Source organism: Dicentrarchus labrax, unplaced genomic scaffold (genome assembly GCF_905237075.1).
Source record: "Dicentrarchus labrax unplaced genomic scaffold, dlabrax2021, whole genome shotgun sequence".
Classification (NCBI taxonomy): domain Eukaryota; kingdom Metazoa; phylum Chordata; class Actinopteri; family Moronidae; genus Dicentrarchus; species Dicentrarchus labrax.
Window position 1 is genome coordinate 9,918,907 of NW_026136704.1, and position 27,913 is coordinate 9,946,819.

Consider the following 27,913-nt stretch of genomic DNA (forward strand, 5'->3'; position numbering starts at 1 on the left):
GATGAGCGGAACCTTCAAGGCGCTCACGTTTCTAGACGAGCGTATTTTGTCTGTAGGTACACTGCAAAACAATCCCTCTCCTCCTGTTCGCTTTACTTCAACAACCAACTCAGAGAATTCATAGAAGTTGTGGTGAAAGTAGCACCGTGACATAGTCGCCCCCCACGGTGCGTTATTGGTGTGTTTCTGCTCATATGAAACGAGTCACCGTCGGGCTCACAGTGACACAGTCTCGCTCCAATGTCGTGCACGCTGGTTGGCCCCTCTGGAGCTCGGGTCTCTCTGGAGGATGGACGAGCGCTGATTCTGGGCCGGGGTCCGGACACCGGCGTCGCCGACAAGAAATGCTCGCGGCACCAGGGTGAGGAAACGTGCGACACAGACACAGTGGCGCTGGTCGTGACGCTGCACGTAGGGGTCTTTGGTTGCCGAATTTCCCACGAGACCCTTGTAGCGTGCACAAATATATACGCGTCCATAGTTAATTGTATACACGCAAGGCCCTGGTGGTTGTGGGACAGTGTTTGCAGCACTTAAGGAACATGATTTGAGTAAGTTGCTAAATGGGATTTAAAAATCAACCATTCCTGCTCGTATGACACGGACTGGTCCTCTACTTCCACACAGCATGGGTTCGTCTGTTTCTTATAGGCTTGTACCTCTTATAACTCTCACAGAGCGAGAACTATGAATGGGTCACATGGATCCAGTAACACATTTAGGGCATCATAATAGATACATAACAGACAGATAATCAATTGGCAACTATATTAATAATTGGATCATTGTTTGAGTCACCTTTCAAGCAAAAATGAAAGTATTTGCATTTCAGCCTTCTTGAATATGTATAACATGAATATTGGGGGTTTTGAACTGTTGGTGGACCAAAACAAGCAACTTGGAGATCTCACATAGTAGCTGCAGTAGTTCTATGATAAAGGGCTGATATCTATTTTCTCTATTAGTCATCTGCTTAAAACAGTGAACCATTTAGGAATGCCTAAGCTGACCCATGCAAGCTGCTTGTTTTGCATATTTAGATGGCATTAAATAACTATTAGTTAATTATCAGAATTGTTTTATTAGATTAGTCAACTAATCGTTCAGCCCGAAATTAATATTGACATGTGTGTGCATGTGAGTATACATGATGGTAATACATGTGTGTTTCTTTCAGTGAAGGTGGTGGCTTGCTATGCAGACCAGGATGTGGTTGTTACTCAGGTATGAAAACAAACACTGCAGCACAGCCCAGTGTCAGAAGTTATAATTCAGTTATAAACTGTCAAACTCTCAGACTAGAAAAGCCCCACTGGCCGGCTTCACTGTACAAACACAAGAGAAAGAAATATGTGGCACCACACAATCAGAACATCTGTTTCTGACAACCTGATGACAGTGCACTTTTCTCTTTACTGCCTAGACACACCGTGGTTATCTTCCTATGAACTAACTGTAATAATGCTGCACTCCAATGTCCATTCTTGGCCTATTTTCTTCCACAGCTGGGTCCAAATCCCAGTTTCTTGGATGGTGAGCAGCTGGGGCGGGGCCAGTCTGGTAGACTCACCCATGGAGGCACCCTCTACATGGTTAACCAGAACCATCCATTTAAACTGCACTTTTCCCTGAGCTCAAAGGGCGCTGCATCCAGCGCTGCACAGAAAGGACTAAAAGCTGCAGATAAGACAAAGGGGGGAAGAAACGAGAAAGAAAAGGTGGCACAGTCGAGTCCAAATCCCAAGCGCAGTATCAAGGATTTCTTTTCTACCTCTCCTATTAAGGTAACACATCTGGAACTGTTTGTTTCATTGTGTTGAAACCTATTTGCTGTATTAGTTCATGCTTTGTATTTGCTTATTACTTTAATGTTACAACAAAGATCATATTCATCGAGAGAATTTGAAATTGAACAACTGAAAATGTATTTTTTATTTTTATATTTAGTCATCTAAAAGACGACTGAGCCCAGATAGGGGGCACCCCGAGGTGAAGCGCCAAAGAAGAGGTGAGGAGGCCTCAGATAGCCGTATAAAGGAAGAGGAGGAGGATGAGGAGGATGAGGAGAGACTGGCAGAGGAGAAGCTCAAGCAGCTGCAGGAGTTGGCAGAGAAGTCTATGACGGAGAGTAGTAACACGACCCACCCCTCATCTTCTTCATTGTCTGTGTCGTCTTCAAAGGGCTGTCTAAAGAGCAGCTGGCAGCAGATAGGCAACCTGTTGCTTTACACTGCTGCTGGTGTCAGAGGCAGTAACAAGGTGGGAGCCGGTTACAAGGCTTTATTTATTCATTTGTTTCAGTGGTCGAGGTCAGAGAATTGTTTAAAAAAAATGCTTTGTGCATTTTTTACTAGTTTCTGGTATTTTACATACCAAATGATGAATCGAGTAATCAAGAAAATAATCAGCAGATTAATTATGAAAATAAATGTGGTTGCATATTTCATTTCTGTTGAGTTTGGTTGCACATCATCTCAAACCACAGGAAGGGAGAAGTTAAAACTGTCTTCTAAACAGCAGTGATAAGCTCTTCTCTGACCAGTGTTAGATCATTTTCCACTTGTGTTAATGTGTTTTATTTTGATGTAAACACAAAAGGGCTGTATAGGGGTTTATTGACACTGCTGGTATTGTTATCTCATAGGAGGGCCACTTCAACATTTAAGTACTACAAGAAGGTGCAATATTCTGAAAATATTTCCATTATTAACATCATAATTAACATAACAGCTCTTTATGTCCATTTCTATATCAGCATTTTATATCGTCTTTGTTGTTCGCAGGCAAACAAGCTTTTCCATTATCTATATATATTTTTATTGTATTGGGGTAGTTTAAATTAATATGAAACAACTAGAAAAAATAATTGAAAGAATACTAATCTTGCATGCTGGTCTCAGGCCGGAGGGAGGGGGGATCGAGGGCTGGAAATGGCCCTCGAGCCGGAGGTTTGAGGTCCCTGTCTTAAGTGTTTCAAACTATGAACACTCTAGAGGTGTTAAAGGAAGGGAAAACCACCCCTGAAGTTATTAATGTGGTGAGATCACGCAGTTAAGTCTGAACATTTCCTCTTTTCATCCTCTCCAGATTGCTGGGTTCGACATTGATGGCTGCATCATCACCACCAAATCTGGCAAAGTCTTTCCCACCACACCAGATGACTGGAGGTATCGCTGCACTCCAAAACTAAGATATTAAATGAAATGACTGTCTCTGTTTCCAGCTCATTGGCTTGTATTGATTACTTTTTATATCTGTGCAGTTTGTTATAATTATCGATGTGTTCATTCACCAGGATTCTGTACCCTGAGATTCAGCCAAGACTGGCCAGCTTGCTCAAAAAAGGATACAAGGTGGGAAGGAGCTAAATGCAACAGTTGCTAAACATATCTAGTGAAAGTTTCTAGATTAAAGCCAGTGAAATATTATTGGATCTTATGTACTCAGGAAGTGTTGTCATTGGATTTCCCAGTCTACCCTTGCTCTCTTCTTGCAGGTGGTATTCTTTACCAACCAGATGGGGATCGCTAAAGGCAAACTGAGGCCGGAAGTCTTCAAGTCTAAAGTGGAGGATATCCTCACCAAGCTGCAGCTACCTGTGCAGGTTGGTCCTATTGTACATTGACTCCCATTTTCTCTCCTATTTACTGAACAAAAGGCTAATATTTGTTTCCTCTCCTGGTCTGTGTCTCAGGTTTTTGTGGCAACCGGTCCGGGGATCTACAGGAAACCAGTAATGGGAATGTGGAATCACTTGTGTGAGAAGGTACCTGAACACACACACACACACACACACACACACACACACACACACACACACACACACACACACACACACCAATATTATTGAAGAGCCACACCTCATATACCACACCAAAGAAGATGTACACTAGTTAAGCTGAGTCATAGGAGCCTCCCTTTTATCATTCCTCACAGCATTAGTCAGGCAGGTTTGACAATAAACAGTGACTGTAGTTTTAACTGTAAGTGTGCATATGTGTTTCTTCCTCAGGCAAATGATGGTGTGACTGTTGACCACAAACAGAGTTTTTATGTTGGAGGTGAGTGAAGTTGGATATGAAGTGGTGTGGCATATGTTTTGCCACGCACACACGCGCACACACGCACACACACACGCACACACACATGCACACACACACACACGGTCAACTACGCTCTGAAAACCATCCCTTGTTGAATCTCATTTCTTTAAACTCAAAAATGAACCCAGATCTTAACCATGATCAGTCCTTAACTACCTGAAATCTCCCAAAACCCTAATCTTTAATGCTTGACCTAAACCTAACCCAAGCCCAGAAATAAGTAGAATTAACCTCTTCGAAGCGCAAAATGCAATCAAATAAGTTTTCCTTTTACTTTGAGAACATTTCATCCCCAGAGAGACTGAATTACGAGAGTACACACACAGAAATACACCCACACACAGCTATTGACTTTACCTCTGTGCACAGATGCGGCAGGTAGACCAGAGAACTGGGCTCCAGGGAAGAAGAAGAAGGATTTCTCCTGCAGTGATCGACTGGTAAGACCTATGAGTTTGCTTTTGATTTTGGTCATTTATTTTATTTCTTTTAACCCGTTGTGCCACTCCTACTCCTCCTCCTCCTCCTCACCCTCCTCCTCCTGCAGTGACTGGTTTTGAATGCTAATTTGTGGGAAGTATTGTTCTTATATGTCATCTTAAATATCATTTAATACGTAATACCAAGACTCAGTGTTTCTTAATGATACCCTTTAAGGGAAAAGGAGCTCAAATCTGGTGAAATATGAGCCATGTGTATCAGTTACTGTCTTTTTTCTTGTTTTTGTAGTTTGCTCTGAACATTGGGTTGCAGTTCCATACCCCAGAGGAGTACTTCCTCGGCTGGAAGAGCGCCCCATACAGTCTGCCTAATTTTGACCCTGTGAGTAAAATGCACATACTGGCTCTACTGCATTATTTGATAACACATTTGTGAGCTTGGTCTGTACTTTTGTTCATGTTTTTCTTTATCTGAACGTCTAGAGGAAGATTGACAGCACTGCAAAACTTTACGACCCGCCGTCTGCTTCTCTCACCTCCAGCCAGACAGAAGTAATTGTCGCCGTGGGTTTCCCTGCATGTAAGCCACAATAGATGGTATATCACCTTTTCTGACCCCCCCCGCCCAACACCACCATTCTGATCTTGTTCTCTGTGTTCCACAGCGGGTAAATCCACATTCTTCCACACCCACATCATTCCAAAAGGTTATGTGTACGTCAACAGGGTGAGTGGAGTTTTGTGTACAGGGCTCAGTCAACAAGGCTCCAGTACTGCCCCAGTGCTGAAAGCACCAAGGACATTTGGTTTTATGTACAACAAGATGTTAACTTTGGAAGCCCTGAGAGGCAAGTGAGAAAATCCTTTTCTTTAATACTTATTTCCACCACAAGAGACTGAGGTGCGCCACTCCCCTATGTTCTAAATGCTTCTTACAGGTTAGTTTTTAATTGGTAAACACAAGGTACATATATTGTGTATTTGCAAGTAATTACTGTCATTTCTTTCTTTTGGCTAGAAATGTATTTTGACAGTAATATTTTCAATATGGAGCCACCCAACAAAATAAGTGTTCTGATATATCCAGAATGACAATAAAACTCTTGAATCTGTTTCATGAGTGAAAATATAAGTTACTTGGAAAAAATTATCCTGGAAAAACTTTTTTTTTTTCACAAAGCAAGCTTTAAAAAAAATAAGAACAATAATAAAAAGATTATCTAAGCAAAACATATTTTTTTTACCTGTCAAGTCATTAACAGAAGAGAAAAGAAAGTTCAGACTTACAATTTTTTTTCTCACTTGCCTCTCAGGGCTTCCACAGTTAAAGGACGAGTGTGTAGGATTTAGTGGCATCTAGTGGTGAAATTGCAGATTGCAACCATTGGAATACACACCTTCTAAGCGCGTAGGACAAACTATGGTGGCCGTGAAACTTGACACGAAAAGTGCAAAAGGCCATGTCTAGAGGGAGTGGTTTGCCTGGTCTGGGCTAGTGTAGAAATAAAACAATGATTCTTAATTTCAGGTGATTATAAAGGTTACACACTGGACCTTTTAACTGCCAAAATTAAGAGTTTCTTTTCTTGATGTTTGCTACACTGCTTTCCTATTTTATAAGTGGATTAGTTTTGTATTATTGTAATAATGATGATAACCACCAACAGGATGAAGATAATTGAGTTTTTGTTATTATACAAATTGGCCTAAACCAACCTTGCTTGTGTCGTTTTTGTGTCAGGATACACTCGGTTCATGGCAGAGCTGTGTGTCGGCATGTGAGCGCGCTCTGAAAGAGGGCCGCAGTGTCGCCGTCGACAACACCAACCCTGAACCAGAGTCTCGCAAACGGTAAACCACAACAGTATCAGTACGTTCTGAGTAGATGCACGTCTGTGTAAATATTTTCAGGGTCCACCTCACTGGCATACACCTTTTATGCAAACAAGCTTGAGTCATACACAGATGAAGAATAATTAAACACAGACAGGTGAGTATATTTGCGGGCAGGGTGGAGATGTTCAGTCAATCAATTTTGATGTGTTTTGGGATTGTGGCACTGAACCAAGAATGACATAGTAACTCAAAACTATTTATAGACCAAACGCCTGGCAGGAATGACTGAGTGTCACGTCAGAATTAATTCAGTATAATAGATTGCTAAAAGTCAGTCTCTAACATTTAGGAGGATTTATTGGCAGAAATGGAATATAATATTCATACATATGTTTTCATTAGTGTATAATCACCTGTAAACAAGAAATGTTATGTTTCTGCAGTAGCCAAGAACGATGGCTCTACATAGGGCCGCTCACGTTTTTTGTGCGTTTCGTGGACACTGTATTTTTCAACTAAACCGCTAGATGCCACATCCCACACAATGGACCTTTAAGTGTGCTGATGGGCTACAGCAGCAGAATTCAGTGCTTTACTCCACTTTTGTCAGCTAAGGACAGATAAATGATCCAGAGGCACAAAATCACTTATGTGTGGAAAAATGTCTTAGTCCACAGATATCAGTGTCTGCTACGATGTGCCAATAGCAAGTTGGCAGAATGAATCCATTAATGCTTTCTGCCTGGAAACGACAATTAAAGTGGGATAGTAATCGTAATACCGATACTGTATGTCTTTCAGTTATCATGCACCACAGGGTTGTTGCCTAGTAACTGTATTTATTGTAGTAAGTGGATGTATGCGTCACTAACTCAGCAAACAGAGGTACAGAAGCAGACACTGTAAATCAAGAAATAACTCTGCATGCCTGAATTCATAGCAGAGACACAACAATAAGTTTAGTTTTCAGTGTGGAGAAATGTCATAATGTTAACATTTCATAGTTAATACAAATAGGTAATAGCCAAAACACATCAACACTTTTTACAACAAAAACAAGCATGGTTATAATTTTATGTTATTTAATTTATTTTAAGATTTAGAAAGAAATGCTTGAAACATTATGATCACTTTCTAGCACAGGCTGGTCATGTACTGCAGGTGTGTGTGTGTGTGTGTGTGTGTATATATATGTATGTATGTATATATATATATATATATATACATACATATATTCAGACACGGCAGTGTACCGGTAGACCTTGTAGGGCCCTACGTTACCTCTATTGCCTCAGTCTTAGCCTTCTTCCTAAAGGAATCCTACTAAACGGATGCGTTTGATAATGTGGGTACTGATTGCCTGCTGCTGTTGCTTTATTGGGAGTATAAATACTCCTGCTGCTGCTTGTATGTGCATTTGTTTTTCTCTGTTTGTGTAACCAATGTTCTGTGTGTATTTTCCAGCTATGTGGACGTGGCCAAGGCCACAGGAGTGCCCTGTCGCTGTTTTCTCTTCTCAGCCTCTCTGGAGCAAGCCAAACACAACAACAGAGTATGACTCACCTCCCCACACTGTCACTCTTTTATCTCATTTTGTTTTATCCTAGCTGGTAAGGACAAGTGTTTTTTAACGCGTTATTGTTGTTCCCAGTTCCGTGAGATGACTCCATCAGACAAAAAACACGCCAAAGTCAATGACATGGTTTTCCACAGCTACAAGTAAGAAAGAATAACCTTTCTTCACACACTCTCACTGGTTAAACAACGTATTTGTGTAACGTATGCACGTATTGTTTTTTTTAATTCTAGGAATAAAAACACTTATTAGTAATAGCTCTGGTACTGACCACTCTAATCAGGCTCACTCTCTGGACAGGAAACACTTCGTGGCCCCTGCTCTCTCTGAGGGATTCTCCGAGATCCTCCAGATCCATTTTGTCCCGAAATTCAAAGACAGCCAATCAGAAACTCTGTTCCGGCAGTTTTCTGAGGGCTGATCGGACAGCTCACCTTTGACTTTTACAGTCTCACTGACACTGACTGGACAGCAACAGTCACAGACAGACACACCAAGTTTGTCAGTAGACTGTGACATGTTTTTCTATTTCAGCTGCCTGACATCTGTGGTTATATGGCGTATTCTTACATGCACACTGTATGGCTAATGGCCTGCTGAAGACTAATGATGTTAACTCGATTTGCAGCACTGAATCAGGTCCTTCCATTCATGCCGTGTTCTATCAAACAATTAAACAGTGGTGAACATACACAGATATGTTTCCATTGAATATGTGGCTAAGGAACTGATTATGCATGTGTTGTACGTGTTGAGTTGAGAAAGAATGCAATGTAAAAGCAACCAGAATTACATTTTTATGTTGTGTATGATTTTGTGAACAGAGAATGAGTTTACAGCACCAAAGCAATAAAAATCTATTCTATTCCATTTGACAAATAAAGCCTCTGAAAGCGCTACTGAATTCTGCATTGTGTTATTATGGCTTCATCCAAATAGATCTCAGTTGTCTGATTAAATTATAGATGTTCTCAGTTGACCTCAGGCAGGAACTGGATCTCCTCACCCAGATGCTGTTTCAGCCACGGCATTATCTTGAACAAGTCAATGTAGAAGTCTCGAGCATCAGGAGGCGGATTGTCACTGCTGTACCTTCCCCGAGCTGTGTTCTGTGGTTTGCATACATCCATGATGCCCCAGCTCAGTACTCCCACCTTGGAGGAAAAAGCAGGAGAAAAATGTCCATGTGATACTGACTGCACTGTGTGTAATGAGTTTTTTTTTTTTTTTCAAGTGAGAAACTAGCTGACCTGAAAGTAGCGCTTCTTTTTTTCCAGAAACAGGGATCCACCAGAATCACCTATACCAAAATAGAGACAACATGTAACTGTAATGTGAATCCCTTGCTTGTCAAACTGCGGTGGCTATGATGTAGTACGTGCAGAATCCAGACCTTGACAGCTGATCGCGTCCCGGTATGCTGAGGATCCGCCGGTACAGAGGAGCCTGTCGGGTACATACTCATCCAAAGTCACATCGGTGGGCTGTGTGAGTGTGAGCCTTGCCTTCTCAACACAGCTAGGCCTCTGCAGACAGCAAAATAGTTCCAGCTCAACACTCTTTTATATTAAAACAGATTTTCTCCACATTATTGATTATCAACATGAAAGCAGGCCACAGTCTGAAAATCCAAATCAACTGTCACCTACTTGACTCTGTGTGTGAATATGTGTTTCTTTGCGAATGACTGCTTCTCTGCTTTTGTGGATGAAAAAGGCTGCAGTCTCCTTGTGTTGTAGTAGTTCCTCCCCTGTATAGACATACATTTTACTGACAATACATGAGAATTTATTCAGGAGTTCTATATTATTAATGCTATGTTAACAGGGAAGAGTATGGAAATAGCACTTGCATACTAATAAGATTGCATAATAAAATGAATGCGTTTGCAGAGGGTAAAGGTCAAAAGGTCACATACTGTGCTGCTGACAGGTAGAGTTGACTTTCTTAATGGCTCGGCTGGCTGGCACAGTACATGGCAAGCAGATCGGTCTGTTGTATGACAGTATACACACACACTCAACACTGAAACTCAGGAGCATCTATTTTAAGTTTTTGTTATCTAAGCTACAGAAGGGTGGAAATCTAAGATACTGCCCACACACACCTTTTTCCATGACAAAACAAATGTCAGGTTTTTTTTAAGGCTTCTAATTAAATAAAATCAGTTTCATTTAAGTTCAGCTCTTATGTAGAGTTAAGCTTACTTTCCTCAGGCTGTCTTACCTGGCTTTCCAGGAGAGCGGGATACTCCGGTTCATCTCTACCAGAGCGACATCGTAGTCATAGAACTCAGATACGTTTCTGTGTTTGAGTGCCCTGGTGTTGTACCTGGGGTGCATTATCACCCTCTTGGAAAGCCCAGCGCCCTCACCTTGGAAAATAAAGAAGCTGCGTGTTATTTCAACATAAAATAGTTTCAAGTCAACAAGATTGTTCATGGGAAGAACTAATCTTGTTCATTCTGCCTGTTTGCTACAAGTACAGTAGTTAATTGAGTTAAGTAAGCGGGGTGGTAGAGGGCCACAGGTTGGAGTTGAACCCGTGGCCGCTGCAGCAAGGACTCAGCCTTGGTACATGGGGCACCAGCTCTACCAGGTGAGGTACCAGGGCAACTTAACTTTTCGTTTTCTCTTACATGAGTTTCAATCTCCAAAATATTTTTCAGTACTGACACTGACCATGTGTTAAATCCACCCTCTGTGGGAGATCATCAGTGCTCGCCTTGGCAAAGCAGTGAGCGGCTGTCAGCACCCAGTTCTGGCTCACAATGGATCCAAAACATGACATAGACTGAAAGGGAGGAAGGTGTCAATGTGTAAAATTCCACTTTAAAATTATAATATATAAAATGTCAGTTGTGGGGAAAAACAGTTATCTGTTATGATCTTAGGGATTGACTGTGCAAAGCTCTAACCGGCGTTTTCAAAGTGACATGCCAGGGTTTGGTGTAGGCATTTTTCTCATCCTCCCCACTTTCCTTGGAGATGTCTTCCTGAGCTACCCCACACATCGTCACACTCTTGTCACCTGTGTTATGAAACATGATTTTAATGGTTAGTTAAAATGTAATGTAATTTTTATTAAGCAACATTGCGTGGAAAATCCTGCCATTCTAAAAAAACAAACAAACACAAGTTGTCATTTTTTCCCAAGTCTTTTCTATTCTAAAAATTAAAATTTCAGCTGACAAATGGACAGCTGAAATCAGAAAACACAGTGCAGTATAGTCGAGAATGATCTACTTACTAATGATGCTGTTGAACATGGATCCCAGTGTTTGGAAGTCTTTCATAATGAAGATGTGCCTCTCACCACGTTTCTTTGACGCTAAGGAGTTCAACTGATCTTTCTTCACTTGCTCCCCAATACCAAATACATAGACATCTGCAAACACACATACATGTTCTTATGCTGTGTACATACATAGGAAACCATTACAATAAACATTAAACACATAAAACCAACTTTGCTTTGGATGCTTGATTTATAATAGCTTGTAATTTTGGTGATGCTGGAGCTGTTGCACTCAGTGAAAGTCATTCATACGTGTTAGTAGAGAATGTAAATATGGACTGTACTTAGTGTGTTAGAACATTTAATATTTTTTTCATTATGATACCCAGCATTGTCTCATCTGTGTGATCTTGGGATGTGACTTGGTAGCCAAGCAGATTCCTGATCTGGGCCAGGGCAATCTGAGGCTTGGTTCCTGTGTTGGAGTAACCTGCAGGCAGAAAGACATACAGAGGGTATAAAAGATAATCTTCCCTTTTCCAGTGAGCAGGAAATGCTCAACAGAGTTTGTGAGACACTTCCTGTGTCGTTACCGTCGGTTTCTATGATGATGATGTTTTGAGTCTCATTAAAATGGTACTTGGCACTGTCTCGCTTAAAGAAGCTGATCATCTCACTGACACGGAACAGGGCGGCGTGCAGGTTGGTGCCGGTCTTACTGCCATGGCCTGCAAATAAACAAAATACAATGAATGGTTGAAAATAAATTGATAAAAATGTTATGGTTGTAGTGTACTGTACTGATTCAGGCACACTTAAAGGCACCACACAGCAGGAGATAGAAATATGGTCATTAAATGAATGAATGCTGTGAAGGAAAAACAAGTAGGGTCCTACTATGGTAGTCAAATTCTGACAGGCGCCATATGACGTCCTCTGTGCTACCACTTATCTCCAAGTCTGTGATGCATACAATGTCTATAGCCGTGCTGGCAAATGACAACACATGGAACCTCAGCTGCACCTCGTAGCTGTCCAACTAGAAGCAAAATGAAGAGGACATGTAGGTTTCAGATCCACTGACATAGAATGTGAATAAATCTTTTTTGGGGTCTTTTGGCACGGACCTTTCTGATAAGAGCAATGGTGGCGTTCCTGGATTTATCAAAGTCCTCCTTATTGATGCTTCCTGATGTGTCCAGTAAAATGTAGACATTCATGCGACTACCTTCAGCCACACGGAAGGTTCGGCCAAAGGACGCCCTTGCACCTTACACCCACACCCACACCCACACACACACACACACACACAAAGTGCTTTATATGTTAATGCAGTTGATTTCAGCTACTTACTTGCAATTCTGTTTGTGTTGCAATGCTGATATGTTGATGACAATGAAAGGTTATACACACTTTTCTTTTTGGAGTCTGGTGAGAGTACATCCATGACTCCTGCAAGTGACCCCGCCATGGCTGCTGCTACATTGCTGGGGGAGTCAAAGGTATTTGGGCCTGCAGTAAAGCACAAAAATATCATGAATGGATGTTTCATCATAATATGATAGTTCATTGTGTTGGTCTGGCGCTGCTTTGATTGCCCACTTGGTTGCTGTAGGTCTTAAAAATGAATCTTTGGTTGTTTTAAAGAAAAAGCTGTCACTCTGAACCTTGACACAGTGGCGCTGAACCGCTCCACTCCTGGTTCTCCAGGCAAACCCTTTCAGCCGACCCGAGCAGATCCAGACCAGCCTGACAACGATAGTTGACCTTCTCTCCTGTACGAAACCGACCTGCTGACCTCTGGGCCCCTGGTGGGATCCCTGGGTCATTACAGTCGTCAGCTGCATTTAAAGATAGGAGGAAATACATAATAGATATTTTTTAAATATTATTTTGTGCTTATATAGAAATCTTCAGACTATATCTTTATTTGCAAAATATAATTATGTAGTAATCTGAAATGATGCACAAAGGACTTTTTAAGACATCAAAAACTCACTGTAAGCTTGAAACACTAAATAGTAAAGTTAAAGTAAAGAAAAGTAAATGCAACATTTTTTCAGTTACATTTTTTATGTAATCACAGTAAACGACCATATAGGATTAAAATCTGTTAATACAGATTATTTATATGCATTCATCAAAAGCTGCTTCACAGTGTAAACCTCAGTAAGTGTGAGCTCAGTTCATGCTCACTCCTCCACAGGCTCTGATGCAGCAGATGAGCTGGGCTCAGGCTCACTTAATCTCTATTGTGCTGATGTAAAAAGTAAAGATATAGCCATGTATTGTATATAGTTTAAGCATGCACGATTTATGCTTTATCATGAACAAAGTTTGTAATGTCTGTTTTCACCATGGTTGTCACAAACAGGAGTGGTTCCTGTCCACTCCCCAGAGAGGGTGCAGTTCCTCTGGGCTGAGCCGTACAGGGTGAACCCTTCCTGGCAGGAGAAGCTCTGCGTCTCCCCGACACGGAGCCACTGGTCCCTGGGCCAGAGGTCACCATGATCCAGCTGGATCTGAGCCGGACACAACACATCTGGGAGCCAGAGAGAGAGATGGACGGACATTAAAGAGGATAAGGAGAAGAGGACGCAGGTAAGAATGGAAGGATCACAGAAAGAGTTGCTTTGAGGGAAAAACTCAAATATGATCTATTTGTGTATATATGACATTTAATGCATCGCCATCCAAAAAATTACCTTTGCATGTGGCCCGAGACACCGGTCTGCCATTGGATAATCTCATGGCCGACCACTCCCCATCATCACCGCAGAGCCTGAAGCTGACTGGGGAAGGGTGCTGCCCCGGGCTGCAGTGATAGGTCAGCACACTGCCCTCCAGCCCTCCCTGCAGAGGAAACACACGATCGAACTTTCCAGATTAGTTTCACTTTCCAGACCTTCTAGTTCCTTTTTATCATGATCAGAAAATGACTCTTCTTATTCAGTGCTGTCCTTTACTTTAACTTGCATGATTCACACTTTTTACCATCCTCCATTTTGCCTTTTTTCTGTCCCTGTACGCCTGGCTGTTTAAGTTGTGTTTTACATTTCTAATGTGAAGTTCAAATTGTACAATTATATATGAATTTGCTTTGAAGACAGGTTACATCAGGACAACAGAGCTGAGAAAATGCACATATTGCATTATTATACTTTTACCTAACACTCTCATCCTGAATGATGTAAATTAAAAATGAAGGAGTGCAACTAACTTCCTGATCATTAGATTATTGTGTGGTCTTTTAAACAGCAAAAAAAAAAAAAAATCCATTGCACATTTACTGCAATGGAGCTTGAAGGAGACAATATTTAAAATTACATTTTCTGTCGATTGATTAATCAACAGTCTATTTTTTACCCGTGAGTAGGTGACATGTCCGTCTTTGATGCTCTCTGTGGTTGAGCAGTTTAGAGGCTGTGGGTTGCCGTATGTTCCATCCTCATCGCTATACTCATAGTCCTGCAGGGACACTGGAGCACAGACAGTAAAAATGTTGGTGATAAACATGCATACACAAGCATATGGGACAGGCTACACAGAAAAATGCATCAGCATTGCCACATGGTAGGGATCCATATACTCAAATGCACAATAAGTGCAGCACAAAATTGAAATGCTCACCCTCCTGGACATAGATGAAGAGAAGGATCCATAGTATGGGCCTGACATACATGACCGGGTTCTGTATCTGTGGTGTTTGTGTCTTTGAGTGACAGAAACCACAGCGAGAGCGTATGTATCGACCTGCAGTCAACTGCTTTATTTGATGACTGATTACCGATTAACACAGCAGCACCAAACAGGGAAGGAGGGATTGAGCAATTTAGGACAGAACACAGATTTGAGCTCTTACTTTCTTTAGTTTCTCTTGTTTTAGGATTCTGTAAAGTCTTTGGATATATTTTTAAATCATTAATTAATTTAAAGCCTGAGTGGCCTCATTAAAGTTGCTCCAAAGCTTTTAAATAAAAATCTGTTTGGACACTCAACTGCAATGTCATAAGCCAGCTTTGGGCAGCTAATGCAATTCAAATCTTCCAATCTCTTTAGAACTCCTTGCTATTATACACCAGTCCCAAACCAACACTGTTGTTGTTTTCATGTATAATTACCCAGAATCATTGCTAAATGCCTCAGACTGCAGTGTCTCTGTGCCAGTGTTTGTGCACCTGCTCGCTTAGGTTTGGGCATGCAGGCGTGCGTGTGAATAAAACATTTTAGAAGCTTAAAAGATCATTATGAGGATTATGGAGATTTAACAGGGACCCCCACCTCTGGCTCCAACCTCACCTCTTCTCCCCTTCCCTGTCCTCCCTCCCTCCCTCCTCCTCCTAGGGGCTCAGTCCTCTCAGCTGACTCGGCTTTGTTCAGCACTGTGAAGGAGTTTCTAAAACTCTTTTGTAACCACTCACACACCATCAAAAAAACAAGAGAAATACAGGTTGATGCTGCTAAAACAGACAGTAGTAGCAGAAGAGAGGCAGAAAGGATGGATATTTTGATCATTTGATTGTTTTTATTTTTGAAAATTCCTTGCTGTGGTGTTTATTTCATTTTTTATCTGGATTGCGTTGATGGATGTCCAACAAAGGGCTCTGCTGTGCTGGAGGAGCGAAGGCCGCGAGCGCACTACGCCTCAGTGGAAGTTTACCGTTGGAGCAAAAAGTGAACAATGTTAAGAAAACCCAGGAAAACACTTTTAACGTTCCCTCATGTAGAAACGGCTCTCTTCACAATGTCACCACTGATGTATTTATCACAACGTCAGGCTCTTTAAGAAGAGGAGCACTGGGAGAGTGACAGCGGACTAAAGATGTCTGACCTCAGCCAAGTTGCAGTGTATTCAGACTCTTCAGATATTTATAAGGTGAGTGAAGATGATGAGAAGGATGATGGTGGTAAGTGAAGGCGCTTTATTGAGGGAAACATAAGACAGTTATTTGGCAGGAGATTGGTCAGCACCTTCATTGTAAACTGGACACTTTTCTGGATTTATTTATATCTGACATGAAGTTAAAGGTTCTTCCTCTTGACTGGGCATTGGTTTTTCATGTCTAAACATGTTTGTACTTAATTTAAAGCTTTGTGGACCTGCTATGCCAGTATTGTTTGTGCATAGTTTACAGTTGGTCTTGCTTTGTACAGTTTTAGCTGCGTGAATTGGAGCAGGTGTTACTTTTAGGCTGGAAACCTACACATGTCTCTCATTTGAGCATTATCAGTGTAAATGTAACAGTACTGTATGGGTTAGTAGCAATTATATGATGATAGCATATTGGATTTTCTTCTGTCACTTGCTTTAAAGCAGCTATATTTTTACAACAACAATCTATCAAATAACAATGTGAAAACAATGTGCTCCCCTCAGCTTTAAGGAGCTTTATAACAAGTTTAACCTATTTGTTTAGAATTGTTGAGACCAAAAACAGAGCTTAGAGAGTGAATATTTGACACAAACACGGCTGCAAAATATTTCTAATGTTGCGCTGTAACTGCTGGATGTGTAAATAAGCATCTGTTGGCTCACACCTTTCCAGAATCAACTTAAAAGGTGATGATATTTCAGTGTTACTTGTTTCTGCTGACCTCATGTTATTGCAAGTGACATGACTAAGAGTGGGTGGAATGGGACCATAAATAGTAATTATACAACAATATCTATCTAAAGTTTTCTAATATTTGCTAACAGTAGCGACCACAAGCTACTGGCAACACCAGACCATGTGCAGCTGGCCCTGAGTATGTTTTATTGCTTATGAATTCAACGTTTTGTTTAAAAAAGAAGAATACTCACTTGAAAATTAATACTTGTTTTGTACTAACTATGTAATGTACAAATTTTTTTTTTTTCATTTCCACTTCTTTCTGTTCTGCTTTCCGCAGAATGTGTTCTGCAACCCCGCCTTCGAGCTGGAGGGGGAGCGAGAGGAGAGGGTGGAGGGATTCAGGACATCCTCATCCACTCCTGAACCAATCAAACTGCCAGCGGCTAGTGAGTCAACCAATCAGCTTGCTGCTTTCTGTGACTAACCTTGAATTGTATTAGACTGCGTATATGTATTGGATTAGTAATATTACTGCATCACTTAAACTCTTCTGGCTTTAAGAAAGCCTGTGTTAAAAACTGGAGGTGCAAGGCATGTGAGGTGTTTACCAGGCAGGGAGGCAATAATTAAAGACACCACCAAGTTGCATTTTGGGTAAATGTATGGTCCTGTGTTTTTGGTGTTTGAGCAGGTCTAAATGTATCTTGGCCTAGGCTGCTTTGATTTTGAGAATTATTTTTACAATCAGTCCAACAACTTATGGAAGGGGAATATAAATCCATAGGGTACACCATTAACATTAAAAACAGTACCTTTCATTTATGAGGGTAATTACATTTTAGTTAACTAAAATGGAAACATGATCAAATTACATCACACTATGATTGCAGTATGTTATCTGGTTGCAAAAGCAAAGTCCAGCAGTTTATTTTTGGCCCCCATTTTGATTCAGTGTAAATTGTCCCATGGTGGACAGTTTTTCTTTTGCAGAATTCAGCAGTCTTCTTCAATACATGATGATATGATGCCAAACCAGAAAGTTAAAATCATGTGTATGAACTTTGGTAGCAATAAAGATCTCCTCTGTCCTGTCACATACCCACATGTTTATGTGTGTGTGTGTGTGTGTGTGTGTGTGTGTGTGTGTGTGTGTGTGTGTGTGTGTGTGTGTGTGTGTGTGCTCTGTCATTCAGGCCTAGGCTGGGGTCTATTTGGGGTGTGTGTGATGCGTCTGCGGGGCCCGGGTTGTGGCTGGGGGGTGGTGGCGGTCTCTGCTGCTGTCCTGCTCCTGTTAACAGCTCTCGGACTGGCGCTGGCCCTCATCCTCACACGTGAGTCACTGCCGTGCCTCAGATCGGTCATCACAATGAAAAAGAAACACCTGAAACCAGATTTAAAGGGCTTATTACAGATCAAGTGATTTTATATATTCAGATTCCATATCTATAGCTGTTTGGCCTCTTCTCTGATCAGCGCCCCGGTCATGCTTGCATTCTGTGTCTGTTTTTGGTCCGTGATTTAGAGATAAAAGGCCAGGCAGTGGAGGATCAGTTGTTGTCCACCAGCCCTCCAGACGTGCTGAATGTAGGAGGTGCAGCATCCCCTACTGTACCCACAATCTCTCCCAACAGAAGTCAGCTGGACAGCACAGCCCCACCACAACCCGCTTTGACCCCATCATCTGAAACACGTAAGAGATTCAAACAAAATGGCCTTTTAAATTGTAATTTAATATTAAAAATGTGCAAGCTCAATTTTATGTCTATAAAAGATGAAAAACATCTCCTCTTTATCTGGACACCCTTCCCTTTCCATTTTTATGTAACTGAAACAAGGTATTCCTTTCTGTCTCTCAGGTTGTGGAGGGATTTTGACTGACTCAGAGGGTAGTTTCAGTTCTCCAAACCACCCCGGGTCCTACCCCCCCAACTTGCTGTGTGTGTGGGTCATCCGAGTCCTTCCCCCCTCCCTGGTCCAGATCCACGTTTCCTCTCTGGCTGTAGAGGGGCCATCTCCCTGTCCATTTGACTGGCTTGAGGTGCAAGAGCACATAGAGCAGAGCTCTGTGGTCACCAGGTTAGTCAGACCCAGGCTATCTCCACGAATCAGACACGTTCAGTGCTGTTTATCATTTTCCACTCCAGGCACAAGAGCGTAGGCAAGTGTTTTTTCATACCACAATGCCAACAGCTCTCTTTTAAAAGCTTATGCTTCTGTTGCAAGAGGACTTTGAACTATGCACTCTACATTTCTGGTTGCTTGTAGGTTTCTCTGTTGCTCCTAAGCCTTGGTCACACTACAAGATCTCTGTACAGTTCACACCACGCAACTTTCAGTCTTGTAATCGGGAGTCTTGTTGTGGTTTTCACACTACGAGTCTGATCAGCAACAAGAGGACACTCACTACAAGATCTTTCACAGCCAGTCTCCAAACTATGTTTCATCAGTAGTCATTAAAAACACCATTAATAACAAACACATCATGTTTAATTAGGAAGTTTTAAAACACAACCATTTACAGCATACTGTTGCTAGAAATTGAGTAAAATAAGCTAATAATTAGCCAGCATCAGTAATTAATACTTCTATTATTAAACCTTTAATCAAATGAATAACTAACAGCAGTCAACGTCAGACAACATTATCATACTTATGTTACCTCGTGTTTGTGTAGTGGTGACAAAACATTAAAAAGTACACGTATCACTTGAATTCACCTGAAAGCTCCCTGCACCAAACCCCTTTAAGAAATATGACATTTTAACAAATCCTTATGCGTCTGTAAAAACACGTTAATCTAGAAAAAGGAGCTAAAGGCTTTTATTTGTTGACATTCTTCTTGTCAATTCGACATCAATATAATCCATAAATATGCTGTCACTATGGAGAAGAGTAACAAAAACATTGTTAATGTTATAAGTTTCTATTCTTTGTAGTGTTTGTTGGATTTAGCTGCTGAAGCAGAGACAAAGTTTGGATGTTTGTTCTGGCAAATACACATTTGAGTGCATGAGACTCAAACAAACCTGTATGTCATTATGTGCAACTATCTTGTGAAAGTAGCATTTCTATACTATATGTTCTCCCTCTCGGAACAATTACTAAAGTTCATGTAATTACCTTAAATTATTGGTAGATGGCACTACAGGTCTGTGCATAATTGGAGAGTACTTCTGGGTACTTAAGGCTTCTTGGAAAAATTTAAATACATGTGCATACTTTTTTGCTAGCTTGCATTCTGGGAAAGTGTTGTAACATGATTCATGAACTTCTGAAAATGTTACATAACTTGTCCACAAATCCTATGAAGAATTTACTGCGCAAAGTTCAGACTCAAGTGGCAACTCCAAAGCTGTAATATGGAGGGAAAGAAACAGTAATTCAAGTGAAAGGTTGAGATTATTTAAAAGGTCTCGCCTTCTCTCCTGCAGATTCTGTGGTAACGTGGCGCCACCAACAGTCAACACAAACAGCAGCACAGTGTGGGTCACCTTCCACTCTGATGGCAGCATCGCAGGCAGTGGCTTCACTGCACAGTACAGGACCATTCTGCCTGAACACAGTCAGTAGTGTGTGTGTGTGTGTGTGTGTGTGTGTGTGTGTGTGTGTGTGTGTCTGCGTGTGCAAATACACGTACTCTTGCGCTCATGCCCATTTGCATTCATGTGCATCTGTGCGTGCATCTACTGTGTGTTTTCCCCAGAGAGCTGCTCCAGAGATGAGTTTATGTGTGACAGTGGTCGCTGTCTGCTGCCTGTGTCTATTTGCAACGGTCATCCAAACTGCCACGACCAAACAGATGAGGCAAACTGCAGCCATAAACACAAAGGTCAGAGCACCCTGACAAAGCTGATAATAGAAACATAAGTTAAACACACTTAAAAAGGCCATAGGACACAAGGGTGAACTTATTGCCACTCTTTTTGCACAGAATGTGGTGGGCTGAAGACCGGACAGTATGGTTATCTGTCAAGTCCAAACCACCCCAGGCCTTATCCTCACCAGCAGGTAACCACCTTAGACTGCCATACACACTCCAAACTAGCTGTTACAGGGCTGTGAAACTTGTGTTTCTCCCACCAGTTGTGCGTATGGTATATATCTGTTGAGGAGGGTCACATCATAACACTGAGCTTCAGCAACTTCAGCCTGGAGACTCAGGATGTGTGTACGTTTGACTACGTGGAGGTGCACGACAGCGTCGACACCAGAGCTGGAAGAGTGCTGGGAAGGTGAGATGCACCACAGCCATGATCTTTTATTTTGCTTAAGTCAGATGTTGGATACAAATTTACAGAAACTGTAGTTTCCTTTCTTTGTTCTATAAATGCTGTATGCTGCTGTTGTTGTTGCTATTGTTATATTTTATTCCCATTTATCACTGTTGTATCTGTAATGTCACTATTGTTTTTGTTTCATCAAAAATGAAGGACAAATCCTGTATGTTGAGGGTAAATGTGTCCGCCATAATGTGAGTTATATAACCACAATATTCTAAAGCAGCTTTTGTTCTCTCTCTCTCTCTCTCTCTCTCTCTCTCTCTCTCTCTCTCTCTCTCTCTCTCTCTCTCTCCATCTCAGGTTTTGTGGCACCACCTTCCCCCCAGACCTGACCTCTTCCGGGCCCCACATGACTGTGCTGTTTGTGGCTGATGAGGGAGTGGCCGACAGCGGCTTTAATGCAACATACCAGGCTGTGTCTATACTGGACAGTGAGTTCTTGCTTTTGAACAGCTAACTGATATTTAACCAAAGTGATGCTGGTGTCTCTACTAGTTTCCTCGCCTCTGTCCCTTGTTCCTTTCCATATTTTCTCCTTTCTTCCCTTGCTTTCTTACCTAATCTCTTTTTGACCATCTTTCCTTTCTTCTCTGACCTACATTTACCCTTCAGAAATTGGCAGTTTATAACAGATGCTTTGTTAAAGTCCTTTAAAGGTTCAAATCATTTCTTCTTACAGTACTTTCTTCCTTTACCCTTCACATTGTCACTTTTAGCTTTCGATAACCTCTCCTGAGCCTTTTCTTCCTTATTTAAAGGGACATGCGGCCCCAGCCAGTTTGCCTGCAGTACAGGAGAGTGTCTTCAGCAGCAGTTGTTGTGTGATGGATGGAACGACTGTCCTGATGGAGCAGATGAACAGGGATGTGGCAACTCCACCTACCCTCCCTTCAGTGAGTCCCTGTTATCTCTGACCCCGATCTGAGTCCCGCTAGAGAGTCACAGATACGGTAGTTTTTGTTTCCAGAGCCAGAAATCCCTTCTAAAATACAAAAACAAACCCAACCACAATAAAAGTTTGCAGGACAGAGATGATGTGTCACTACCACATACAAACACCCTCACACCCCCAAGAAATCTCAACTGACCTTCAATTATATCATAATTTCCTTTGTGTGTTAGAGCCTAATAGCAGAAGTCCTGGTTTTCTGAATGCAAAACATTAGACTTCAGCAGTGTAAAATAAGAACAGGAATTATTTATTTTCTCTGTGCCTTCAGCTTCATCGTGTGAGTTGATAGAGGTAGAGATGTGTCAAGGCCTCAGCTACAACCTCACCTCATTCCCAAACATCTGGCTGTCCATTGCTGATCAGAGAGAAGCTGCCACACTCCTGCGACAGTACCGGGTAAAAGCCACCTTCGTAACTGAAAATCCTCTCGTTCCTTCATCATCTTCCATACAATTGTTTGTTTACTTCAGTCCATTGCACATTTTAGATTTTTCAATTAATAAATAGCTATCAATAATTTAGAGACCCAAACCAAAAACAAACAAAACAAAAGGGAGGGATGGGAGGAGGTGTTGGGGATATTTTCTATTGTTGATTTTTATGTTTTTGTCATCTGCTTCATGGCCATCACAGGCATAATGTTAAAGAGATGTACATCAGCCAAGTTTATCTTTCCTAGTAAATTAATACCCAAAATATACATATTGTCTTGTTGCTGCTGTGTAATATTTAGTAGTTGGTCGCCTTGGTAGCAAAATGACAGACAAGCAATACATGAACTGACAGCTATAGCTTCTTGTAACAGCTGTACAACAGTTTCTAGCCGGACATTCACACACTTGTTCTCCGTTTTGTTGTCCAGGTCCTGATGGAGCTAGCGTGCTTCGAGCCCTTACAAAGGCTGGTGTGTGGGATGTTTCTGCCCCAGTGCAGCCCTCAGGGTGGCGTCCTCCAGCCCTGCCGCTCAGTCTGCTCCTCTGCCGAGCAGCAATGCAGCCAAGCCCTGGATCTCTTCTCCTTCAGCTGGCCCTTTAACTGCCACCTCCTGCCCGACTCGCAGGACCCCATGGAGTGTTCGCTGCCTTGATGCTTCACACGTCTAAAGTTTCAGTTGTGCTGTTGGGAACTGAGGATCCTCTCCATCCCAGTCTACTTCTTCAGGAAACATTCCACACCAGATTTGCCGCAGTGTTTGAGGACCCAAAGGCCTTACAGAACTGGAGACTCATTTTCTGGACTCATTGAGAGTTCAAGAGCAGTTTAACTTGTAGCATGACTGCTGCCTATAAAGCCTGTGGTGCATGCAGAAAATTGTGGCACAGTAGCTATCTTTTAAAGAAAAGCTTTAAAGTACGTAGATGAAAAGAATTTTTTCAAGTTTTCGTGTGATTCACAGCAGCTAAGCCAAATGAAAGTTTTCAATCTCTCAATAGAAATCAAACTGTTGTAAATTGTCTTTTTGCACTATTTATTGCATTGTTGTCAATCATGTGACACCTCATCTATAAACAATGAGTGAATACAGAGACGATGCCTTTAAAAACAAACGTTTATTGCACTGTTCATCAACACAACACATGATGTGCTTATATTTCAGTGTTTTTAACAGTCCAGATTGGATCTAGTGAGATAAAAAGGGTCATGATTTGAATCTATGATTTTAAATTATGAACTCTCCTATAGCTGATTCACTGAGCCTACATGTTAAATGTAACACACACAAGACTAATTTCAAACCTGTGGCAACATTATCTCATTGCTTTAACTTGTTAAAACTAATTTAATTAATAACTGGTGGTACAGATTTCCAGACGAATTAAACAAAGATTTGTAACCATTTAAAAAATAAAGTAGTCCATAGTGTATATATTTATATACTGACAGGGTCTGGGTAACAATTAATCAGGTATAATAAATACTGGTATAAGACTTCCAACATCAGCTCTTTATCAGTGACATGAACACACCTGACCATCATCTTCATACACCCGATCCATTCAATAAACGTCCTTATACACTAGAGGCTCAGAAAGTGCACAAGTGGAACGATCCTTCTCCTGAGTGTGATACTCCCACAATGAAAGGAAACTACATTCATAAATGAGAGTGAGTGAATGAAAATATTTTGTATCCAACACTGATTCCTGACATGATTTTGAGACACACAGTTTGATTGCACATTTGTCATAATCAAATCTTTGAGTCATATGATAGCTGTGCTGTAGTACGGTAAGTGTGATTGAGCTGCTAAGGAGGGACGATGAGTTTCAGGGTATGGTCTAGAGCTATGGCTGTCAGGCCCCACACTCGATGCTTCCCGTTACGAAACACTGGGAGGGTGTATCCGTACTTGTCACCGGTGCGGAAGTGTGTGTAGCCACGGTTCTGAGGGTTGCACAGGTGGGACAAGGACAGGGTGAAAATCTCCTCCACCTGGGACGGAAACAATGGAAGTACGGTTTACAAGTTTGGTTGTAAATTTAGACCAAGAAGTAAAGAGGTGTTTGTTTTTAAAGTTATTTGTTTATTGTCTAGGTCTATTAATTTGCTTAGTTAATTAGTTGCTAGTTTTAAAAGTCAGAAAATATGTCGGAGAGGAAATGAACATATGATTAAAGCTGTAAGCGTTTCTTCATCTATTTATGGCAAATTGTGAGAGTGGAAAAGCTTGTGCATGTGCACCCGTTTCCTGACATTTATAAAACAGAATCAGGCAGAAGTACAGCTTTATAAGTCGGAATCTTTTAAAATCTTTCATGAATCTACACAGTTTTATGCATCTGGCCGCAGGTGTATTTATTTTATACAAGTATGACTGTGGTGTTACATCATACACACATTTTTTAAAATCTGCTACATATCTGATAGGGAAAAATGTACTGACATAAACTGTAAAAAACACAACCAAACACAACCAAGCAAAAAATCCTTTCAAGTGGATATAACAAAATTGGGAGTGCTAAAAATAGGATAACTGTACCTCTCCAGGGTTTGGTTTGAAGGACAACTCCTCAAGGGGACCGATGTTAGCGAGCACAGGAGCAATCATCATCCCAGACTGTTGAGGAAGACAAAAGACACAGATAGTATTCAAAGTGAGCAAATTTCAAAATGCTCTGAATATTATTATACAATATGTTTTATTATTATTATTATTATTATTATTATTATTACAAACCTTGCCTTTGCCTTGTTTTAATAATGATTAGTGTCCATTTTAGTAACACAAAACAATATACTGAGACTTTTATTTATTATGAAGAAAGATTCACTCCTGGCCTAAATTTAAGATGAAGCCAAGTCTGTACAGAGGTGGCCATAAAGAGAGTGTCTGCAGGCCTAAGCATGTTAAATTTTAGACTATTGTAGAAACAATTTATTGATCAAGTAGTCAATCAACAGAAAATGAATCATAAACAATTTTGATCAAATAAGTGATGTAGTTATATATATATAGGGGTTTGCTGTTCTGTTGAAACAAACAATTTGACAATGTTACCTTTAACGAGCATTATGTACTATTTTTTAATTCGGATTTTAGACGGCTTCATAACTAAAATATTTGTTAGTTGCAATCATATTTAAAGACTTTATAACCACTTTTCATACCTAATGAAAATGAAATATAAAGAAATGCTATCATCTGGTACATGAAAGGAGCATGTAGTGAGGACAGCTCATCACATCGCCTAAACTCTTTAAAGACAAAACAACACTGGCACTCACCATGTCCCTGAGAGGCTTCAGGATGCCCCAGACTCTCTCTGCTGCCACATTAACCCCCAGCTCCTCCCTGGCTTCCCTCAACGCTGTCGCCACCACATCTCTGTCTGACGGATCACTCTTTCCTCCTGCAAAGCTACAAATGAACTGGAATGAGGACAGATGCAGCACTCATTTTTAAAACTGTGTAGCCTGTTTCTAGCCCGCCACTCACCTGACATCTCCCTTGTGCCTGCCCTTCAGTGTGCTGGAGCGCAGAGTGAAGAGAAACGCTGGATTCCCCTCAACAGAGCAGAGAGAGACCAGGACTGACGCCCATTTCGCCTGCTTCTTTCCCTGGCTCACCCCTTTTCTCCCCTTGTCCACCTCGTAAAGCTTCAAGTTGGGCCCCAGGCTCTGTCGACACCTGCTTTCATTCCCCGGGGATAGACAGTCTGTCCAGGCGTCCGCCACATGAGGGGCAGCCTGATGGACAGCTCTTGCTGGGTGAAAAGACAGGCTGGACGGTTGTGGTCTATTGTGAAAGTGGTTCAAAATCCACGGCGTATGTGTCGACAAGCTGAAAGGTTTAACAAAGTGCTGTCTCTGATATAAATTACTTTGAAGAAGGTTACACCGAGTCTTATTGGTGACACTAAGTGAAGGCTGGCAAATGTCCCAAGGCCTTCTCCAGGGTTGAAGGCGAGTTGTGTTGATTGAACAGTCCCGGTAAGCGCTCCCAGCTTTGAGGTTTTGACTTAAATCTTCCACTACAGTGCATTTCCAAGAATCAGACGCTCGTTTGCCCTTTGCAGAGGCAGAAACCTGAGGGGGGCGACGATGGCTGGTCAAAATGGCTTTGGATTGGAGTTTCCGAAATGAAGCCTCTCTCAGCTGCTGATTATCACAGTCCAAGCTAAATAAAGACGGCTGAGTTGAACAGGATGCAGTCTCTGTGGACAATGAAGACCCCTCCTTACTTCCACGGATTCCTTCATATCTCCTTTCATTCACTGCTCTTGCGCCCTGCCATCCAGCACCAGTATGCTCAGAGAAAGCAGACAGGTGGGATTCTCTCAATAGCAGCAATGGCCTTATGGGACAAGACCAAGCCAGGATCTGAGGGCCCCTAAACATCCTATTAAAAGAAACAAACACACAAAGGTAGTTTTAAAAGCATCGGTCAGTGAAACTCATTGTGCTCATCGGCCAATTGCATCAGCATGTGAAGTTCAGTTTGTTTCACACTTGACCCCCACCCTGCAGAGGAGTGATTACGTCTGGGTGAAACTGTGAGCATGACCCGGTCAGTACACGGGGTCGGTTAAAACCCGGCTGATCTGAGCTTTACCCAAACGTAACAATCATCACTGTGATCATTTGACCTTCAACTGTGTCTCAAAGCTGTTACATGGATCCTGTAAACGAATTTCATCTTAGCTTTAATTCTCCAAACCTACAAAGTTTAGCTTTTGGTCCCTAAGTTTGCAATAGTTTATCTATCAGATGCATCGCTGTCAAACTTTGGCTTATAGGCTAACATACAGGTGCTAGTTGGCTAGCTGAGCTGCGTTGACAATGTTAAAAAACGTTAATTACGTTACGTTAAAGTTTGTGGCTTCTCCACTACCAACTAAAACTACCAAAAGCTGGTTCAGTGGTCGTCAAGGTCTACTTTGGCTCGAAAATCAGCTGTCGGGAGTGTAGCAAGGCTAACCAGTCTGCTATCACATTAGCATCAAACAGAGCTAGGTAAACGTCGTATCCCGAACAAACTGTTTAAATTTGGTCAATGGCAAGCACCCGACTTGTCCTACACGAAGTCAGAAAACACGACAATGACCCGTTTTCGAGATTAAACGGTAATTTCAAGTGGAAAACACTCACCTTAAAAGTTGACTTAACAGCAGCTGCCCTCTCGCGCAGCTAGCCGGCTGCCACTAGTCAGTATGGCGCAGAGGAGCTTCATGCGCGTCACTGTTGCCCTTACTGCGCTATTAGTATGACGCCAAACTCGTTTCACAACTCCTCAATTTAACTTGTATGTGCCGTTTACTGGGGTTGGGGGTGAGGCAGAATATGCACATTATAAACTGATGGAGTCATTGTGGAAAACCCCCCATTGTCTGCAGTTTACATCACTAGTCACGTCCTCACAGGTGACAAAACCAGTCTGTCCTCTTTTGACTCTGCATTATCCAGACCTAAACTGAAGCAGGTATCATTATAGTT

General features: G+C 41.6%; 5 protein-coding genes across 10 annotated transcripts in view; 2 read left to right on the forward strand and 3 right to left on the reverse strand.

The window, feature by feature from the left end:
• The window catches only part of LOC127361773 (TRPM8 channel-associated factor homolog), a 14,616-nt gene extending 10,033 nt beyond the window's left edge, over positions 1-4,583 (reverse strand). The window contains 1 exon segment of the mRNA XM_051396667.1: positions 4,461-4,583. The gene's annotated coding sequence lies outside the window, so the exon portion shown is untranslated.
• On the forward strand, positions 46-8,859 carry pnkp (polynucleotide kinase 3'-phosphatase). 6 transcript variants are annotated; one of them, XM_051396669.1, is made up of 17 exons: positions 46-361; positions 1,178-1,224; positions 1,506-1,784; positions 1,948-2,259; positions 3,088-3,167; positions 3,296-3,353; positions 3,497-3,604; positions 3,695-3,766; positions 4,013-4,061; positions 4,473-4,543; positions 4,833-4,925; positions 5,027-5,123; positions 5,209-5,270; positions 6,285-6,394; positions 7,844-7,931; positions 8,031-8,098; positions 8,256-8,859. In XM_051396669.1, the coding sequence occupies exons 1-17, from the start codon at positions 241-243 to the stop codon at positions 8,374-8,376; spliced, it is 1,836 nt and encodes a 611-aa protein (XP_051252629.1). In that variant the 5' UTR covers positions 46-240; the 3' UTR covers positions 8,377-8,859. The 6 variants fall into 6 exon arrangements, 4 of the variants coding, with proteins under 4 accessions (XP_051252629.1, XP_051252632.1, XP_051252630.1 ...); XM_051396671.1 differs by having other exon boundaries at positions 232-361; positions 1,183-1,224; XR_007884352.1 differs by lacking the exon at positions 6,285-6,394 and having other exon boundaries at positions 8,256-8,337.
• Positions 8,740-14,990, reverse strand: si:ch1073-280e3.1 (complement C2). Its single transcript, XM_051396668.1, has 19 exons — positions 14,823-14,990; positions 14,559-14,671; positions 13,898-14,045; positions 13,549-13,734; positions 12,860-13,033; positions 12,606-12,704; positions 12,320-12,462; positions 12,090-12,231; positions 11,786-11,920; positions 11,578-11,682; positions 11,205-11,342; positions 10,873-10,985; positions 10,637-10,748; positions 10,182-10,329; positions 9,874-9,947; positions 9,605-9,705; positions 9,349-9,481; positions 9,206-9,255; positions 8,740-9,109 (listed from the first exon to the last, which is right to left on the reverse strand). Exons 1-19 carry the CDS (start codon positions 14,872-14,874, stop codon positions 8,927-8,929), a joined length of 2,349 nt encoding a protein of 782 aa, XP_051252628.1. The 5' UTR covers positions 14,875-14,990; the 3' UTR covers positions 8,740-8,926.
• A 576-nt stretch (positions 14,991-15,566) lies between these two features.
• On the forward strand, positions 15,567-23,507 carry mfrp (membrane frizzled-related protein). The gene is made up of 13 exons (XM_051397758.1): positions 15,567-16,068; positions 17,085-17,193; positions 17,941-18,078; positions 18,270-18,437; positions 18,604-18,823; positions 20,179-20,309; positions 20,451-20,576; positions 20,679-20,755; positions 20,831-20,979; positions 21,328-21,458; positions 21,786-21,920; positions 22,248-22,375; positions 22,842-23,507. Exons 1-13 carry the CDS (start codon positions 16,015-16,017, stop codon positions 23,064-23,066), a joined length of 1,791 nt encoding a protein of 596 aa, XP_051253718.1. The 5' UTR covers positions 15,567-16,014; the 3' UTR covers positions 23,067-23,507.
• Positions 23,508-23,512: 5 nt separating this feature from the next.
• Positions 23,513-27,711, reverse strand: nudt8 (nudix (nucleoside diphosphate linked moiety X)-type motif 8). The gene is made up of 5 exons (XM_051397759.1): positions 27,569-27,711; positions 25,917-26,819; positions 25,706-25,838; positions 24,960-25,037; positions 23,513-24,412 (listed from the first exon to the last, which is right to left on the reverse strand). Exons 2-5 carry the CDS (start codon positions 26,816-26,818, stop codon positions 24,227-24,229), a joined length of 1,299 nt encoding a protein of 432 aa, XP_051253719.1. The 5' UTR covers position 26,819; positions 27,569-27,711; the 3' UTR covers positions 23,513-24,226.
• Positions 27,712-27,913: the final 202 nt, after the last annotated feature.

Bases quoted from the DNA above. Each gene is read 5' to 3' on its own strand.
- pnkp (XM_051396669.1), top strand. From the start codon at position 241: ATGTCGTGCACGCTGGTTGGCCCCTCTGGAGCTCGGGTCTCTCTGGAG. The intron at 1,785-1,947 runs GTAACACATCTG...TTTTATATTTAG, and splicing joins TTTCTACCTCTCCTATTAAG to TCATCTAAAAGACGACTGAG. The intron at 4,062-4,472 runs GTGAGTGAAGTT...CTCTGTGCACAG, and splicing joins ACAGAGTTTTTATGTTGGAG to ATGCGGCAGGTAGACCAGAG.
- si:ch1073-280e3.1 (XM_051396668.1), bottom strand. From the start codon at position 14,874: ATGTATGTCAGGCCCATACTATGGATCCTTCTCTTCATCTATGTCCAG. The intron at 14,046-14,558 runs GTAAAAAATAGA...TTTCCTCTGCAG, and splicing joins GACATGTCACCTACTCACGG to GGAGGGCTGGAGGGCAGTGT. The intron at 9,482-9,604 runs GTAGGTGACAGT...TGCTGTCTGCAG, and splicing joins ATATTCACACACAGAGTCAA to AGGCCTAGCTGTGTTGAGAA.
- mfrp (XM_051397758.1), top strand. From the start codon at position 16,015: ATGTCTGACCTCAGCCAAGTTGCAGTGTATTCAGACTCTTCAGATATT. The intron at 18,079-18,269 runs GTGAGTCACTGC...TCCGTGATTTAG, and splicing joins GCTGGCCCTCATCCTCACAC to AGATAAAAGGCCAGGCAGTG. The intron at 22,376-22,841 runs GTAAAAGCCACC...TTTGTTGTCCAG, and splicing joins CACTCCTGCGACAGTACCGG to GTCCTGATGGAGCTAGCGTG.
- nudt8 (XM_051397759.1), bottom strand. From the start codon at position 26,818: ATGTTTAGGGGCCCTCAGATCCTGGCTTGGTCTTGTCCCATAAGGCCA. The intron at 25,839-25,916 runs GTGAGTGGCGGG...GTTCATTTGTAG, and splicing joins AGGCACAAGGGAGATGTCAG to CTTTGCAGGAGGAAAGAGTG. The intron at 24,413-24,959 runs GTACAGTTATCC...TTTCCGTCCCAG, and splicing joins TCAAACCAAACCCTGGAGAG to GTGGAGGAGATTTTCACCCT.